The 14,423-nt window shown below is 41.5% G+C and overlaps 1 protein-coding gene across 1 annotated transcript; it reads left to right on the forward strand.

Annotated features, from left to right (window-relative positions):
- Nucleotides 1-9,813: 9,813 nt before the first annotated feature.
- On the forward strand, nucleotides 9,814-10,709 carry LOC102703028 (indole-3-acetic acid-induced protein ARG7). The gene has a single exon (XM_015835838.2). The coding sequence runs from the start codon at nucleotides 9,925-9,927 to the stop codon at nucleotides 10,408-10,410; it is 486 nt and encodes a 161-aa protein (XP_015691324.2). The 5' UTR covers nucleotides 9,814-9,924; the 3' UTR covers nucleotides 10,411-10,709.
- Nucleotides 10,710-14,423: the final 3,714 nt, after the last annotated feature.

Here is a 14,423-nt window from a genome sequence, read left to right on the forward strand (position 1 = left end):
TTTGATTCAAAGAGCTTTGTAGAAAAAATTCCTATAGAAATAAAATCATCTAAAATTTTTATGAATTTTGTTTGAATCAAAGGGGCCTTATGTTGCATTTAGAGTTAATAGTCCTTTTGCACCCAACTGATGTGGTAATAAAATTGCTTCACATGCAAAGGATGTGGCGCTGGTGCCATGAAGTTACATTTGGCGCATCAGATGGGCATGGCCATGCACCATGCAGGGCCGTGCCCAGTGATCGGTGGCATGCGAGCAAATGTGTGAGTTGATCGATATTGATCAAATGACGTAAGTCTTGGTATCATTGCACAAACCAAATTGTACGTACTACTCTATCTATCCACGTTTGATCGACATATTTCAATCGTGCAAAGAGACCAAGGCAAAGGAAATCTCATGCGATGCCGTGAGTGTTACTATCTTTATCCCTAAATGTTTAACGCTGTTGACTTTTTTATATACGTTTAACTATTCGTCTTATTTAATTATTTTTGTCAAATATGTAAAACTATATATGTGTATAAAAGTATATTTAACAATAAATAAAATGATATAAAAATAATTAATAATTATATAAATTTTTGAATAAGACGAAGAGTCAAACATGTATAAAAGTCATCAGCGTGATAGAGGGAGTATATTTTTATTCAACCAGAATCTTGCATGCTGCAAAAACGTTGAATCGACATGCAAGCCGAACAGCCATGCGTCTCACCAAAACTAATATGCTTATCAATTTTGAATGTTTCGCTTTTGCTTAGGCGTCGGTCAAATGCGGATTGAGAGGTTATATTTTTGGGACTTATAGCGATATTGTGCATCTCGTTCTCGTAATCATTGCTTTTTGGATTATAAATATGAGAACGCTGGTACTCCCTCTATTGCATATTATAAGATTTTCTGTAGTTGTCTAGATTTATCCATGTATTAATAGATATTTTATATATATATGTCTAGATTCATGGGCGCACATATAAATCTAGATAAATCCAGAAATTCTTATATTATGTAACGGAGGTAATATATAGTTACATGTTTTTGTTTTACCAAATGCTTATATTCCATCCCACGTCTCGTATCCAAGCAAACTATAAGCACTTCTTTAAATACAACTGTACTGCACAATAGATCATGACTCATGACTGAATTTCCTAATTGGTAAACACCCGTATGAGCGATGGGCATGCAATGATGCAAACATGTCCTAACTATGTCGAGGCGAGCAGCGCTACGTTAGGGTTAGGATTAGGGCTCAGGGTGGCGCTGGTTTTGGTTTAGGATTGGTGGTGAGTTGGAGGGTAGGGGAAGCAGGGGATTTTGCAGAGTTAAGAGGGATGGCCAAGGAGGCAGTGGATGCATATAAGGATGACCGGGCGACGACGCTGGTTAGAAGACATGAGCGGTAGTGGCGGGTCCGGTGGTATGAACTAATAGAGACGGTGGAATAAAGGTAGGCCGGTAGAATACTTCAAAGATGAAGGAGAACGGACAAGTCATGCGACGGAGGAAAATGGTGTGGTGGGGCAAAGCAATAGCGACATCGCTCATCGTCGGGGGTTGGGGAGAGGAGACAAGCGGAGTTGACCTGGAACTAGAGTTTCCTAGATAGAGTATGGAGGAAGTTGGCGGGATAAACATGGAAGGAGCCTGTCGCCCTCGCCCCACATCATCATCAAGGTGGTGTCCAAGCAATAGTGACCCACTTTCTTTGCCTTGGTTTGTCCTGTCCGGAAAAGAGGAGAAGAGAAAAGAAATAGGATGAAGAGGTTTGGCTAGGCCCGGTGAACTTGCGTCCATTAGGCCATCCGCAATAGGCTGAGCATCTCCAAGAGAATGCTAATATTTTACTTTTCAAAAGTTTGTATTGAATTCACCTAAAAAATATTAGGTATTAAAATCACACACTTTTTAACAGAAATCTAAAAATGAATAACTTGTATTACGAACGCATATTCTTACCCTAAATTTACGACATAAGTGAACTAATTTTAGGCATGTGTAAATATTAGAAATATATTTGGTAATCTGTTGAGATATATTTTCTAGCTCAATTCCTAAATTTAGTTTTAGTAATCAATTTTAGACACTCTTGAAGATGCTCTTATACGGGTGATTGAGGGAAAAGACTCGTTTTTTTTTTGTGAGACTAGATCGGTGCTAATACAAGGCCGATGGTTTCTCTGGCGTCAGCGTTTGGACGGTGCTTCATTCACAGAATACGTACCTGCAGTTGCAAAAACGTATCTATATAACGGGTGTTTTCCATTGGACATTGATACTACGTCTTTTCGCCTCTATTTATTTTTATAAGACAAAATTTAAACTTTTCTAAATTTAGAGTTGATTTTGGAGTTTTTTCACATAAGTTTATTTTTTAGTCTTAGTTTTTATATCGCTAAAAATGTATATATAAGTTTTATCAAAAATTATTTTTCGTTTGTAAATATGCTATTTAACAATCACCCAATTAGACTCCTAAACAGGTGCTAAAACTTTTGTTCTAAGCGTCCATCTAAGCATATGTACTATACTACCGTTGTGCATGCCCTTAGGCGTTCCCGTATAACGCCATGGAAACGCAAAGAAATCCACTCTTATAATCTTGTTTGCGCAGAAACAACCTGTTTTTCTCCAAGGCAAAAAAAGAAAAAAAGCCTCTCCGCCGCTGCACGGCCTGCCCCTCTGCATGTTGGGCCTGTGCCCTGAAATCAGTCCTCGCTTCCTAATTTGGGCCTCGATCTTCACTTCGCACGAGCCGTGTCCCTTGCAAAAGGAAGGGCCAACTCGTAGGAAAATGAGAAATTTTGTTGGAAAAAAAAAACAGCTTTGATTCTTTTAGTGAGTTTTTTCTCACGTTCTAAACAGACCTGCACTTTCAGGGTATCACAAGTTGCTACGGCCACAATTTTGGAACCGCAAGAATGAGGGCTAATGTATATAGTACAATCAAGACACTGCTATTATAGAACTATAGTGGTTCTTCTCCCCTTCACGTCCACACATTCATGCATGAGTAGTACGTATCAATTTTTTTTCTGAACTGTATACGGTGCACAGTGGATCACCGAACAGACGATATGATGGACTAATCATGTCCGATCGAAAGGGAAGACTCATTAACTCACACCTGCATACACAGATACAGTACACCACTTAAAACGACCAAAGATGTTTATATATGACAGGGGTCGGATAACTTGTCAACGTCCAAAATTATTGGATCGCACTGCATCTGCAAGGTGTGACAGAAAATAAAACGAGGAGCCAATTTGCTGCTCGTCGTGGAGAGATGAGTCGCGTTCAACGCTGTCGCTTTATTTCTGTGGGGGAGGAAAGGCTGTACTACCCAACCGACGACCAAGGAATTTTCCACAGTTTTCCCTGGTACCAGGAAATCTTCTCAGATCACTGAATATATGTGGCAAAGGCCTGAATAGCCTGATAAAACAATGGAAGAAATTATGACTCATGAACCAGGCCATCCATGAGTCGGTGACAAATTGCCATTGCTGCGGCTACAAATAACGTACTTCTTTCCCAAAGGCTAGGGAATCGAATTGTCGAACTGGCATCTGCAGCTTATGTCAGGATATCCTCAGCTCAACCACTACACACTAAAACTTCTGCATCCATGAGTTTCCCCGTAAATTAACTTTCTCTGAACTTCATCTAATGAATGAGTAGGACGGGCACTAGATATAGACATATAGTGGCCAATCAGTCAGGCTGGGCAACGATAAGAACTTCTTGTTAGGTTGGTTGTGCTCTCCACGTAGGTTTATGTCTTTTTCTTACAAGTTTATTATTAAGGTCTTGTTTAGTTTGTAAAAAGTTTTTACAAAAACATCAAATCAAGTGTTTCGCCACCTATTTAAATTATTAAACGTACTCTACTTACAAAACAAATTTTAGATTCCGTCTGTAAACTGCGAAACGAATCTTTTGAGTCTAATTAATCCGTCATTAATACATATTGGTTACTGTAGCACTTATGGCTAATCACGCCCTAATTAGGCTTAAAGGATTCGTCTCACGATTTTTCACATAACTATGTAATTGGTTTTAATGTTTATGTATATTTAATGATTCATTTAGATATCTAAAGATTTGATGTGATGTTTTTAAAAAAAGTTTTTGGAACTAACCAGGCCTAAGTCCCCTGGTTTCCGCTATTCACACCAAAGCAAGACAAATTGGCGGGCGATGGATCATTCAAAGTCATCGGCAGCTTCCGTCGAGCCGTCGATCGATTGATGGTTGCGCCTTCGCCTTGCACGTACGTGAGTACGGTCAGTGTACGACTCCACCGGAATCCGATGCTTCGGTGGGGCATCGCGTTATCGTTTCTCTGTTCTCCTTGACAGGTAAAGCCTCCCGCGTTTGCCGTTGCTGTCAATGCTCGGTGTGCTCGGGAGTGTCCTCGCATAATTTTATTGTGATCTTAAATTGACTGTACCTCGATCGAACTCATGTAACCATGTTTCCTGAATCACGGAAATTGTAGCTCATAGCAGTACCTCCGACGTCAACAGCAGAGCTAATTGTCTGAGTAACATGTGGGGTTTATTTCATAGGACTGGAGTAGAGTGATCTTTAGGTTGTTGGGGGTTCTATGATCAAATCAAAACATAGGATTAACTGCACGTTGAATTCTCCATGGTACTTAGTTTGCTCTCCTATTTTGTTGGATGCTCTCCTGTTTTGCTAGAAGTATTTTGATCGAGTACTTGTACAAGTCTTTTGACGTGCTTTATTTATTTATTTATTTATTTTTTGAGTTAGTCCATATCTACATGAGCTGGCAAAGAAAACGATTATACTCCGTACAAACGAGTTGACTCGCAAAGGGAAGAACTCATTTTTGTTGACTTGGAATAGGATTCCGATCATCTTTGGACTTTTTTTTAGAACTTCAGCAACGCACGCATGGACCCGTACGGTTCCGTGCAACAAGGCAAATAATCCACGGAGAATATTTATATGTGTACTAGTCATCTTCTGCGTAAGATGCCAATTGCATTCTTGTGGACTTTCCGGTGCCGTAGATGGTACTGGACGGGAGTCTGGATACACAGATGGAACATGACAGGATTGGCTGCTTCTACATGGGACAAGCGGGGAGGACTGACTAAACGGATACTTCCATGTTTTTACTCTCAGTTTTTTTCCCTAATTAAAAAAAATATCTCGAGTAATCACATTTTTCGGTGTAAAATTTTAGTATCTTGAGGTACTATGTAGCTTAAGATTTTAAAATTTTTTTTGGTATATCAAGATACTTCTCGAGAACGATAAAAAAATCTTCAATGTTTTGCAGCCCCAAGTTACTCGAGGAAAAAATCGAGTGGTCCATCTTTTAGGAGACTTTTAACACTCACCGGGCTGATCCGTCAATGGCTAGATTGTACGTAAACGTACAAAAATCTGATATTGGTATGCCCGGACAGAAGTTTCAATGTCTTTCACCAATCTGACAAACTCCATCAAGTTGAAACAACGAATCGTGTCCTCCACAGAAAAGACAAGTATACTACACTCGTGTGCCCAGGTCGCCCAGCCCTCTGACGACGAAGCTTCCCTGTTTGGTGTGTTCCACGCCTTCTGCTTAAAAAAAATACTTCCCATCTCATGCTCATCTATGATGTCTAGTGTTGTTCATACCTGATATATAAATATTTCTAAGATTTAAATAATATATCATAATATAAGTATTTCTATACTAGTTACTACAATTTTAATTGTTCCAATAATTTCAGAGTCAATATAATGCTTACAAAGAAAATATAATTAATTTAAAATTTAAAATTTGATCACTAAAGTGGCTAAAGATAAATCTTTTAACGTCTTGTTAGACTATGCTAAACAATCGAGAAATATATATATTTTAAAATAGACATATTCAATGATAAATTGATAAATCTAGACATGTTTACACATTATAATATGTTTTGACTTTGACTAGATTTACATTAATGAATCAGGACATGGTTATTAGATATATTCAATAATAGATGATAAATCCAGATAGATCTAAAATTACTACGGCCTTGTTCTTTAGTGGGTTTAGGTAACCGGCGCAAAAAAGTTACAACAAACTAATAGATGATTAACTAATTATTAGTTACAATAAAATCTATTAATTGTTATGATTTTTTAAATCAACCTCCTATATAAAATTTTAAACATCGTTTAACAATTTAGAAAACGTACACATAAAAAATAGGAGAATCTGGTAGTTATCTGGATAGATGAACACAGTCTACTACACTAAACTACTAGTATGAATAGTGCTAACACAGTGTGACATCCAACGCAATTTTAACTCCTAAAAGCATGTTTAGTTCCAGAAATAAAAAACAAAAACGTTGGGTGTCACGTAAGATACGTGACCGGACATCAGAAAGGGTTTGTGGATATGATGAAAAAATAAACTTCACAGCTCACCTGAAAACCGCGAGACGAATCTTCTGAGCCTAATTAATACGCCATTAGCGCATATGTGTTACTGTAGTACTTATGACTAATCATGGACTAAGTAGACTAAAAATATTCGTCTCATGACTTTTCATCTAACAATGTAATTAGTTTTTTCATTTATATTTGCTGTTTCATTTAGATGTCCAAAGATTTGATGAAATGTTTTTGAGAAAAAAAATTTGAAAACTAAACAGGCCCTAAACACACCAGTGCTATTATACCAAGCAACTCCGTACTACAAAAAATTACTCCCACCTAGAAGTCCAATACTCCGTACACTACACACGATCAGCAGACAGCTAAAGAATCGTCCAGTACCACCTGTCGACATGTCCGCTGCGTACGCTGAACGGCTTGCATCAAGAGCTGACCGGTCGACACGGCCCCGCCGCTTTTGCCCTCCCTCGTGCCGACGCTGGGGCGCCGTGGTCCAACGAGAGAGAGAGAGTCTCGCCCGTTTCGAACGAACGGTCTCGCTGGCCGCTGCGCGTTCCCGGCAGCATGTATGCTCCTCGCGGGTAGGGCGGAGAAGGTCGTGCCGCGCGTGCGCCCCACCGTACCACCGCGGCTTTCGCGGCCGCGCCTCCGCTTGATTGTTGCCTCGCGGGCCGCGGGCGTCGCCCACTTTGTCCCTTTGTACCGACCTCTCCACCGCGCGCTCCAATCCTGCTTTGGCGCACGTCGCCGTTGCGCGTTGTGGCGCTCGGTAGAATCTCTAGCGCTAGGCTGGTTAGCTGACCGTTCAACGTGCAACTTGTGCTCTCGTGCGTGCAGGCCGCAACCCGGGGGCGAGCGTGACCCGACGTGCACGCGGGCATCGGGGAAAGATTTGTCTGCTGAGTCGGAAAGCGTCGTGGCTCCTGTAACAAGGATTGTGATTAGAGAGGCCGCCCAATGATATTCGAGCGAGGCCCGGTCGCATGGAAACGTCGCGCGGCTAGCAAAGCTCGTGTCTGTACATACAGAACGAAACGTCACACGCAGGCAGCTGCGCTATCAACCTGCCGATCGGTCACCTGCCGGGACACTGCGGTTCATATCAAGATGATCTCGGACATGGGTATGGTGTCCTCAATTCGAGTTGTCCTGGTCACCTAATCTTTTTGGTGCCAGATGGCCGGCAATCAATCGACAAAGGAGCACCCTGAGCCTGTTACCCGCAGCCGGCAGCAGGTTCGTCGTTCCCGGATCACCAAGGAAGCATGAACCGAGGTGGCGGCGTGACGCGCGTAACGCGAAGGCAAGCTCTCGGCAACCGCTGCACAGCTGGATGCAGGATGCCAGGATGAAGGGAGGCATGGACTGACGCACACATGTACGCGTATCTTGCACAAGCTCTTGCCTACAGTACATCTACTCTTGCGCGCAGTCGGGACTCAGGTGCCATCTAATATTGATTTGTTTTGATAGACTACGTGTCTGTCTGTCTCACTGGGATGGTGTGGTCGTGTGGAGCTACATCTGAGGTCAGCTGGATACATCCATAAACAAAAATCCCACTGTCGTTTAGTACCCTCCCTGAGCTCGGACGGCCTTCGACGAAGCCGTGTTTTCTCGTTTTGGAGTGGAGCAAGTACAGGACAAAAAGCGTTTCCAACTCTCCGTGCAACTGGGACAGGGATCCACAACTCGCGTGCTTTCTGTCCTAGGTGCGCCCTACACACCGGATGTTGGATAAGTTTCTCTCCGGGCTTCAGATTTTGTCCCGTGATACAGTTTCATACGTCGTCAGCATCGACAAAACTATGTCGAGGTAAAATAAGGCACATATTCTGTGAAGCTATACAGTATACGCGACGCGAGTAGGCTCTCCCAGATTTCTGGTGGTTCTCCGCGAGTTGCGTGGCTGGTCACACGTGTAAAAATTGAGCGTATGTGTGCGCACCCGCAGACCCGCTCCAACAAAACACCGTGATCGGTGATCCCCACCCCCCCCCCCCCCCCACCCTCCTCTCACACCAAAAAAAAGTCTATCTAATACACCGTCACGATCTCCGTTCTCATATCGCAATTTATATCGTTGCTTGATTTTTTCCATATTCGACCAAAGCTACGCGTGCTTAGTCAACTTGAAGAAAATTGCCAGTGCTTGCTACTAGTATTTTTATGCGAACGAGTCGTTCAGTCATACGGATAAAAGATTAGTTTTGAGTCTTTTGACCCACAAGCTTTAATTACGTGATGTGAACGACGCTCTATTATTATCGTTGTGATTTCACAAACGGCCGTTTAGAGGCATCTAATGGGTTGTACAAAGAATAGCGGAGTAAGAAATAGAATCCAAAATTCAGGATGTATAGTATCAATGCAGAACAATGTGCCAATACTGCTAGTTGCAGTTACAACCTAAACTGCACCAGTCGGTTCGACATTTTCATCTCTATCGTTTTGTTTATACTTATATACCAAAATTTAAACTTATGATTTTAAATTATTTTTTTATTTTACAATCTTAACTTTTAGATCATTATATATATATAAATTTTATTCACAAATTATTTTTTATTTATAAATATATTGTTTCGCTTATTCATGAAATAAGCGAAAACATGGGCAGCTTTGCTGTTACTCCGAACCAAACTGATATTCTGGGATCTTCACAGCAAGACTGCTTTTAGACCTTTTTCTGTTGGGAGGCTTGGGAGCTGACGTCGACCAGGAGCAAGGTATGCTGAATTCTCAAGGCGGCTTTTTGAGCTGGGTGCCAAACTCTTGCAAGATTGCAAGAGATACAAGGCACAAGTCCAAGGCGTTTCTCCAACTCAATTCAAGTACGCGAGTGAGTCTATCCTGCCGAATGCCAATAGTCGCGGAAAGCGAAGAAAGCAGCGTAGCCTAACGGGTCGGGCGACCTCTCCCTGTCCAGCTTAGCCCCCCGGGGAATCATGGACCACGCCCGCGCGACGCCACACCACCCGCCATTACCGAACAAACGCAGCCTCGCTCGCCACCAGAAACCCCGGTAAATCCTGGCCAAATCCTCGCACGAATCTTAGCCTGTGGCCAAAAAGGCCTAAAAAACAAGCGGAACGCAGAGGGTAGCCGTTCCGTTTAATTATAGAGTTTTTTTTATCGTCCTTAATAAGTTTAATTTTAGTGTTTTTTTACCGTTCTTGAAAAATATCTCAACGTATCAAGAATTTTAGTATAATTTTTTAGTATCTTAAAATATATTTAAGGTATATCATATATTTTACATAAAAAATATGATATCTTATAGTATTTTCTTAAAGATGATTAAAAAGCTCTTAATTTTAATCGAGCTCACTCGCTCGCTACGTGTCCGTGCCCTATAAAACTCTCGTTTCTCTAGCCTCACCGCGCTCCCACTTGCTCCCGTTCTGGCTCGCCACTCCTCCTCCCTCCCAATTCCCAAAGTCCATTCAACTCAGGAAGGTGCAAGCAGTCCAAGGAGAGAGGGATTTGTGCGGTTTCTTTGTGGATATGCTAAAGCGGTCGCATGGTGGGTTCCGGCTCGGCCGGAAGCTGCTCAGTGCCTGGCGATGGGTGCTCTGCGTCCGGCGCCGCCGCCGGCGAGGCTACCTGCGCCTGCAGACGACGGGCGCGACCGGCGGCGCTTGCAAGGAGGAGGGAGAAGCCAAGAGGCTGGCACCGGTGCTGCGGTGGGGGCTGTCGCTAGTGCGGCGGCTGAGCCTCGGGCGGAAGGACGGCGGGCGGCGGATGCTGGACGTTACGCCCAAGGGCCAGGTGGCGGTGTACGTCGGCGGCGGCAACCCCGGCGAGTCGCTGAGGTACGTGGTGCCGGTGGTGTACTTCAACCACCCTATGTTCGGGGAGCTGCTGAGGGAGGCCGAGGAGGAGTTCGGCTTCCAGCACCCCGGCGGCATCACCATCCCTTGCGCCGCGTCACGGTTCGAGCGCATCGCCGCCGTGGCGGCCGCCGGGAAGAAGGGGTTCGGTAGGTGGTAGCATCAAACCTCAGTAGGAGACCCGGCTGATCTCCTCCTTCAGGCTCGTCGGGCGGCGGAGGCGGATGGTGTAAATATGCGTTCCATCGGAAGGGGCTGATTTTTTGTTCTCTGTTTGTCCATGGATTTAATTAGAGGCTATCAATTTTCTCTCTCTCGACATGTGCGTGCCGGGGTTCATCTTGGAATCACTAACGGAGAGGAGTAACTGTTGTTTTTAGATCTGTTATTGTTTACGAATCCAAGTTGGACGGATTGATCAAATGGCGTTGATGAATGATAGAACTTCCTTCCCCTTTACAAATCCAAGTTGGACGGATTGAGCAAGCAGCGTTCATTAATGATGAACTTCTGGTTTTTCCCATATGAATCGAGCTGAAGAACAACTAATAAACAAAAAACCTCATGCTAGAAAATATCAGAAACGATGGATCTGCCGTTCAGTTTCACTAGTCCTAAATCTCCATGCAGAGGATCTGTGAGCAATGACAACCGTCCTTCGTTGGAAATTTGTCACGAGCAGTCAGTCGGTCACGCAGTTCAATTTTCTGCCACGCTTTACTCATCAGATTAGAGCATGCCTAATAATATAGCCAATAAACTGGCTATAAGACTACTTGTAGTCTTTTTATAGTCCACTCATATAATAGTTAGCTCTTTATCTTTAATGCAGGGCCACATGTCTGTCTCACATGCTATCTTGGTTCTTGTGCCTGAGCTGGCTATAAGCTTATAGCCAGTTTCTCCTCTCTCTTCTATCTTCTCTTTTTCACATCAGTATTTAGCTAGCTTATATTCCTGCAATTATACTTGCTCTTAGACTGCCTACGCCGAGGACTGGGATGCTTGGACGCGTGTGCCATTCAGTCCTTCCTCGGACGGTGGGAAACAACTGTACGAACCCGTACGCCCTCATCCGTACCTCCGTGCTCCAATCTGGTACCGGTAGTAGTTGGCGCACGCTGTCCTCGCCGTGCCACTTTTGCACGCCACCGTTCTGCCGCTGCCGCCCCTTTCGCCCGCCTGCCCCCTCGGCGTCAGCTCGGCAGGCGTGGTCACAAAACAGCACATCTCCTGTGCTCTCTTCACGTCCTGCCTCTCCGGGACCCTGCCGGGACAGCGCACGCATCGTCAGATGACACTGCTTGACGCTGGCTTTTTTTTAGCGCTACGCGTTCTTCGGCGAGAAACCGAGGGCTGCTTAGATGGGGCTAAACTTTTTAGCCTCATGTCACATTGGATGTTTAGACACTAATTTAGAATATTAAATATAGACTAATAAAAAAATTAATTTCATAAATGAGATCTAATCCGCGAGACGAATTTTTTTAGCCTAATTAATCTATAATTAGCAAATGTTTACTATAGCATCACATAGGCTAATCATCGATTAATTATACTCATTAGATTCGTCTCCTAAATTAGTCCAAGATTATAGATGGATTTTATTAATAGATCACATTTACTATTTATAATAAACGTACAAACATTTGATATGATTAAAAGCTAAACTTTAGCTCCTGAAAATAAACACGGTGCTGGTCGCCCTGCCGCGGGCGGTGAGACTCCAGCGTAGGCTTGCAGTTGCACCAGTACGGTACGCAAGCGCGGGGAGCCGGGGAGAGTACGTACGTACTAGTACCCCGCTAAATTGTCCGGAGATAGGTTGTGACGAGCGTTGCGCGAGCACTGGACGCCAATACTACTACGAGCGAAACAGTCGCGCCCTCGCGTATCCTCTCGTTTTCGTTTCTCCCGGGTAATTTCGTCATCTAGATCGTCGCTGCTTTCTGGACGGACCCCACGAGTATATTTGCGTTCCCACAGGTTCTTCTTCAGAAAAAAAAAAAAGCGACACGGCCAAGAAATCTCAACTGAACTCTGTACAGTCAGGATGCACCAGACTTGATGTCCTTTGCTCCGTTCTCCTTTTGTGAATGACACTGACACTGCCTCTTTTGGCTCTCGCGGATGGTTCGATAGTTTATATATATATTTATTGCTATATCATATAAGTAATTTGCCGATATAACAAGTTATATATTAAAGAGATAGACACAAAAATAAAGAAACTAATTTTAGATTAAGATCCATATCTTTACGTAAAACAAGACTGTACGTAAAAGAGATAAGTGTGTTATGTAATAATAAAATATAAAAGTTGTATGGTAAAAGATAGTTTCTTGACATGATACCATAGAGTATAGAAACCAAGATAGTTTCTAACACTATAAGTGCTCTTATAAGCTACTACTTATGTCCTATAATAACTTTATTTTTCGATTTATGTGTCCAAAGTTTGACCATTCGTCTTATTTAAAAAAATTTTTAAAAACTTTTAAAAATTAGTTACGCATAAAATACTATTGATTTTTTTATCATCTAGTAACGATAAAAATATTAATTGTAATTTTTTTAAATAAGATAAAGAGTCAAACACACCGTATCCAAAAACTGAAAAATAAACTTATTTTGAGACGGAGGTAATAAAATTTAAATTTTTAGTCTTAATTTAAATTTAATTTTAAGTTTTTTCACCGAAGTTTATTTTATAGTCTTAACTTTTATATTGCTTTATATATATATATTATTTGTAAATTATTTTTTGGTTTTTCTTTTAGAAACCTAAAAGACGACCCCTGTTTTTTGCTCAAAATATACACTGGTTAAGTCATCAACCAGAATAGCACTTTTGAGTCAGCACACCATGGAGGGTAGGGCTTAAAAAAGAGTAGCCGGACAGATAAGCTGATCTCCTGACATGGGAAATACACATACGATTTGGACCATCGTCTCGACTCCAGTACAAGTACGTCATTACATAGTTGTATTTGATGTTATTTGTGCGTGGACTATTGTGCATGGTGATATCTAGTTCTTAGGTTGTATCAGATGACAACAACAAGAAGAAAGGTGTCCATCTTTTGGAAACATGTATTTATAAATAAAATATAGTTTATGAATAAAAATTATATATATATGTTCTTAGCTATCTATAGCTAAAGGGTAGTTAAAGGGTAAGACTAAAAAATAAATACGATGAAGAAACCTCCAAAATCAACTATTTTAAGGTTAAAATTTAAATTTTAACTTATAAGTATAAATATAATCAGACAAGACAAGGGTGGAAAGTGCCAAGGTGTTGTCTCCTCTCCACGATTAGTAAAAAAAATGCCGTTTTCAGTTGGCAAATGAAGCGTGCACTGTTTGAATTCCTCTTGCAGCTTACATCTTTTAGTTTTTTCTTATGCTTGCAAGCAAAATTTAAATTTTTAAACTTAAATTTAGAATTAATTTTAATATTTTAAATGAAGTTTATTTTACAGCCTTGGCTTTTAGATCTCTATAACACATATGTAAATTTTTATTCACAAATTATTTTTTATTTGCAAATATACTATTTGTTCTTTTTCTTTTAAAACCCCAAAAGATGCCCCCTTGGTAAATTTTCAAACTCAAACTCCTAAAAGGATTTGTCAGACTCAAATCAATCTGAAGAGTCGAAACATATACACCCCCATCTTTTCGCTTTTGTTTTATGCTTCTAAATCAAATTTTAAATTTTTAGTCTTAAATTTAGAGTTGACTTTGAGGTTTTAAACCAAAGTTTATTTTTCAAACTTGACTTTTATATCACTAAGAATGCATATAAAAAGTTTTATTTATAAGTTGTTTTCTCTTTACAAATATATTGTTTGGATGAGAAAGCCAAACAATCACCCCATACATAATCATAGGTTCGGTGCATGATTACTTAGCTACAGCCTGTCTAAACAAGGTTCAGTGTGATAAATGTGATGTAGGACTGACCGAAACAAGAAGAATCAAACCTTGATGCATGTGGCAGTTCAAAGGCCAGGAATGCTTGGTCACTTTTACCATGAGGTAGGAATATCCAGATAATATCACAGCATCTTATTGGAAAGTGACAAAGCACACGCGGGGAACAAAGAGATCTACTGATTTCCTTCATCCTATTGGAACAAGGTCAATTGAATTTGGGTAAACAAATAT

The sequence above is a fragment of the Oryza brachyantha genome, chromosome 4, assembly GCF_000231095.2.
Source record: "Oryza brachyantha chromosome 4, ObraRS2, whole genome shotgun sequence".
NCBI classification, from domain to species: Eukaryota; Viridiplantae; Streptophyta; class Magnoliopsida; order Poales; family Poaceae; genus Oryza; species Oryza brachyantha.

Coding starts and splice junctions, on each gene's coding strand:
- LOC102703028 (XM_015835838.2), top strand. CDS start 9,925: ATGCTAAAGCGGTCGCATGGTGGGTTCCGGCTCGGCCGGAAGCTGCTC.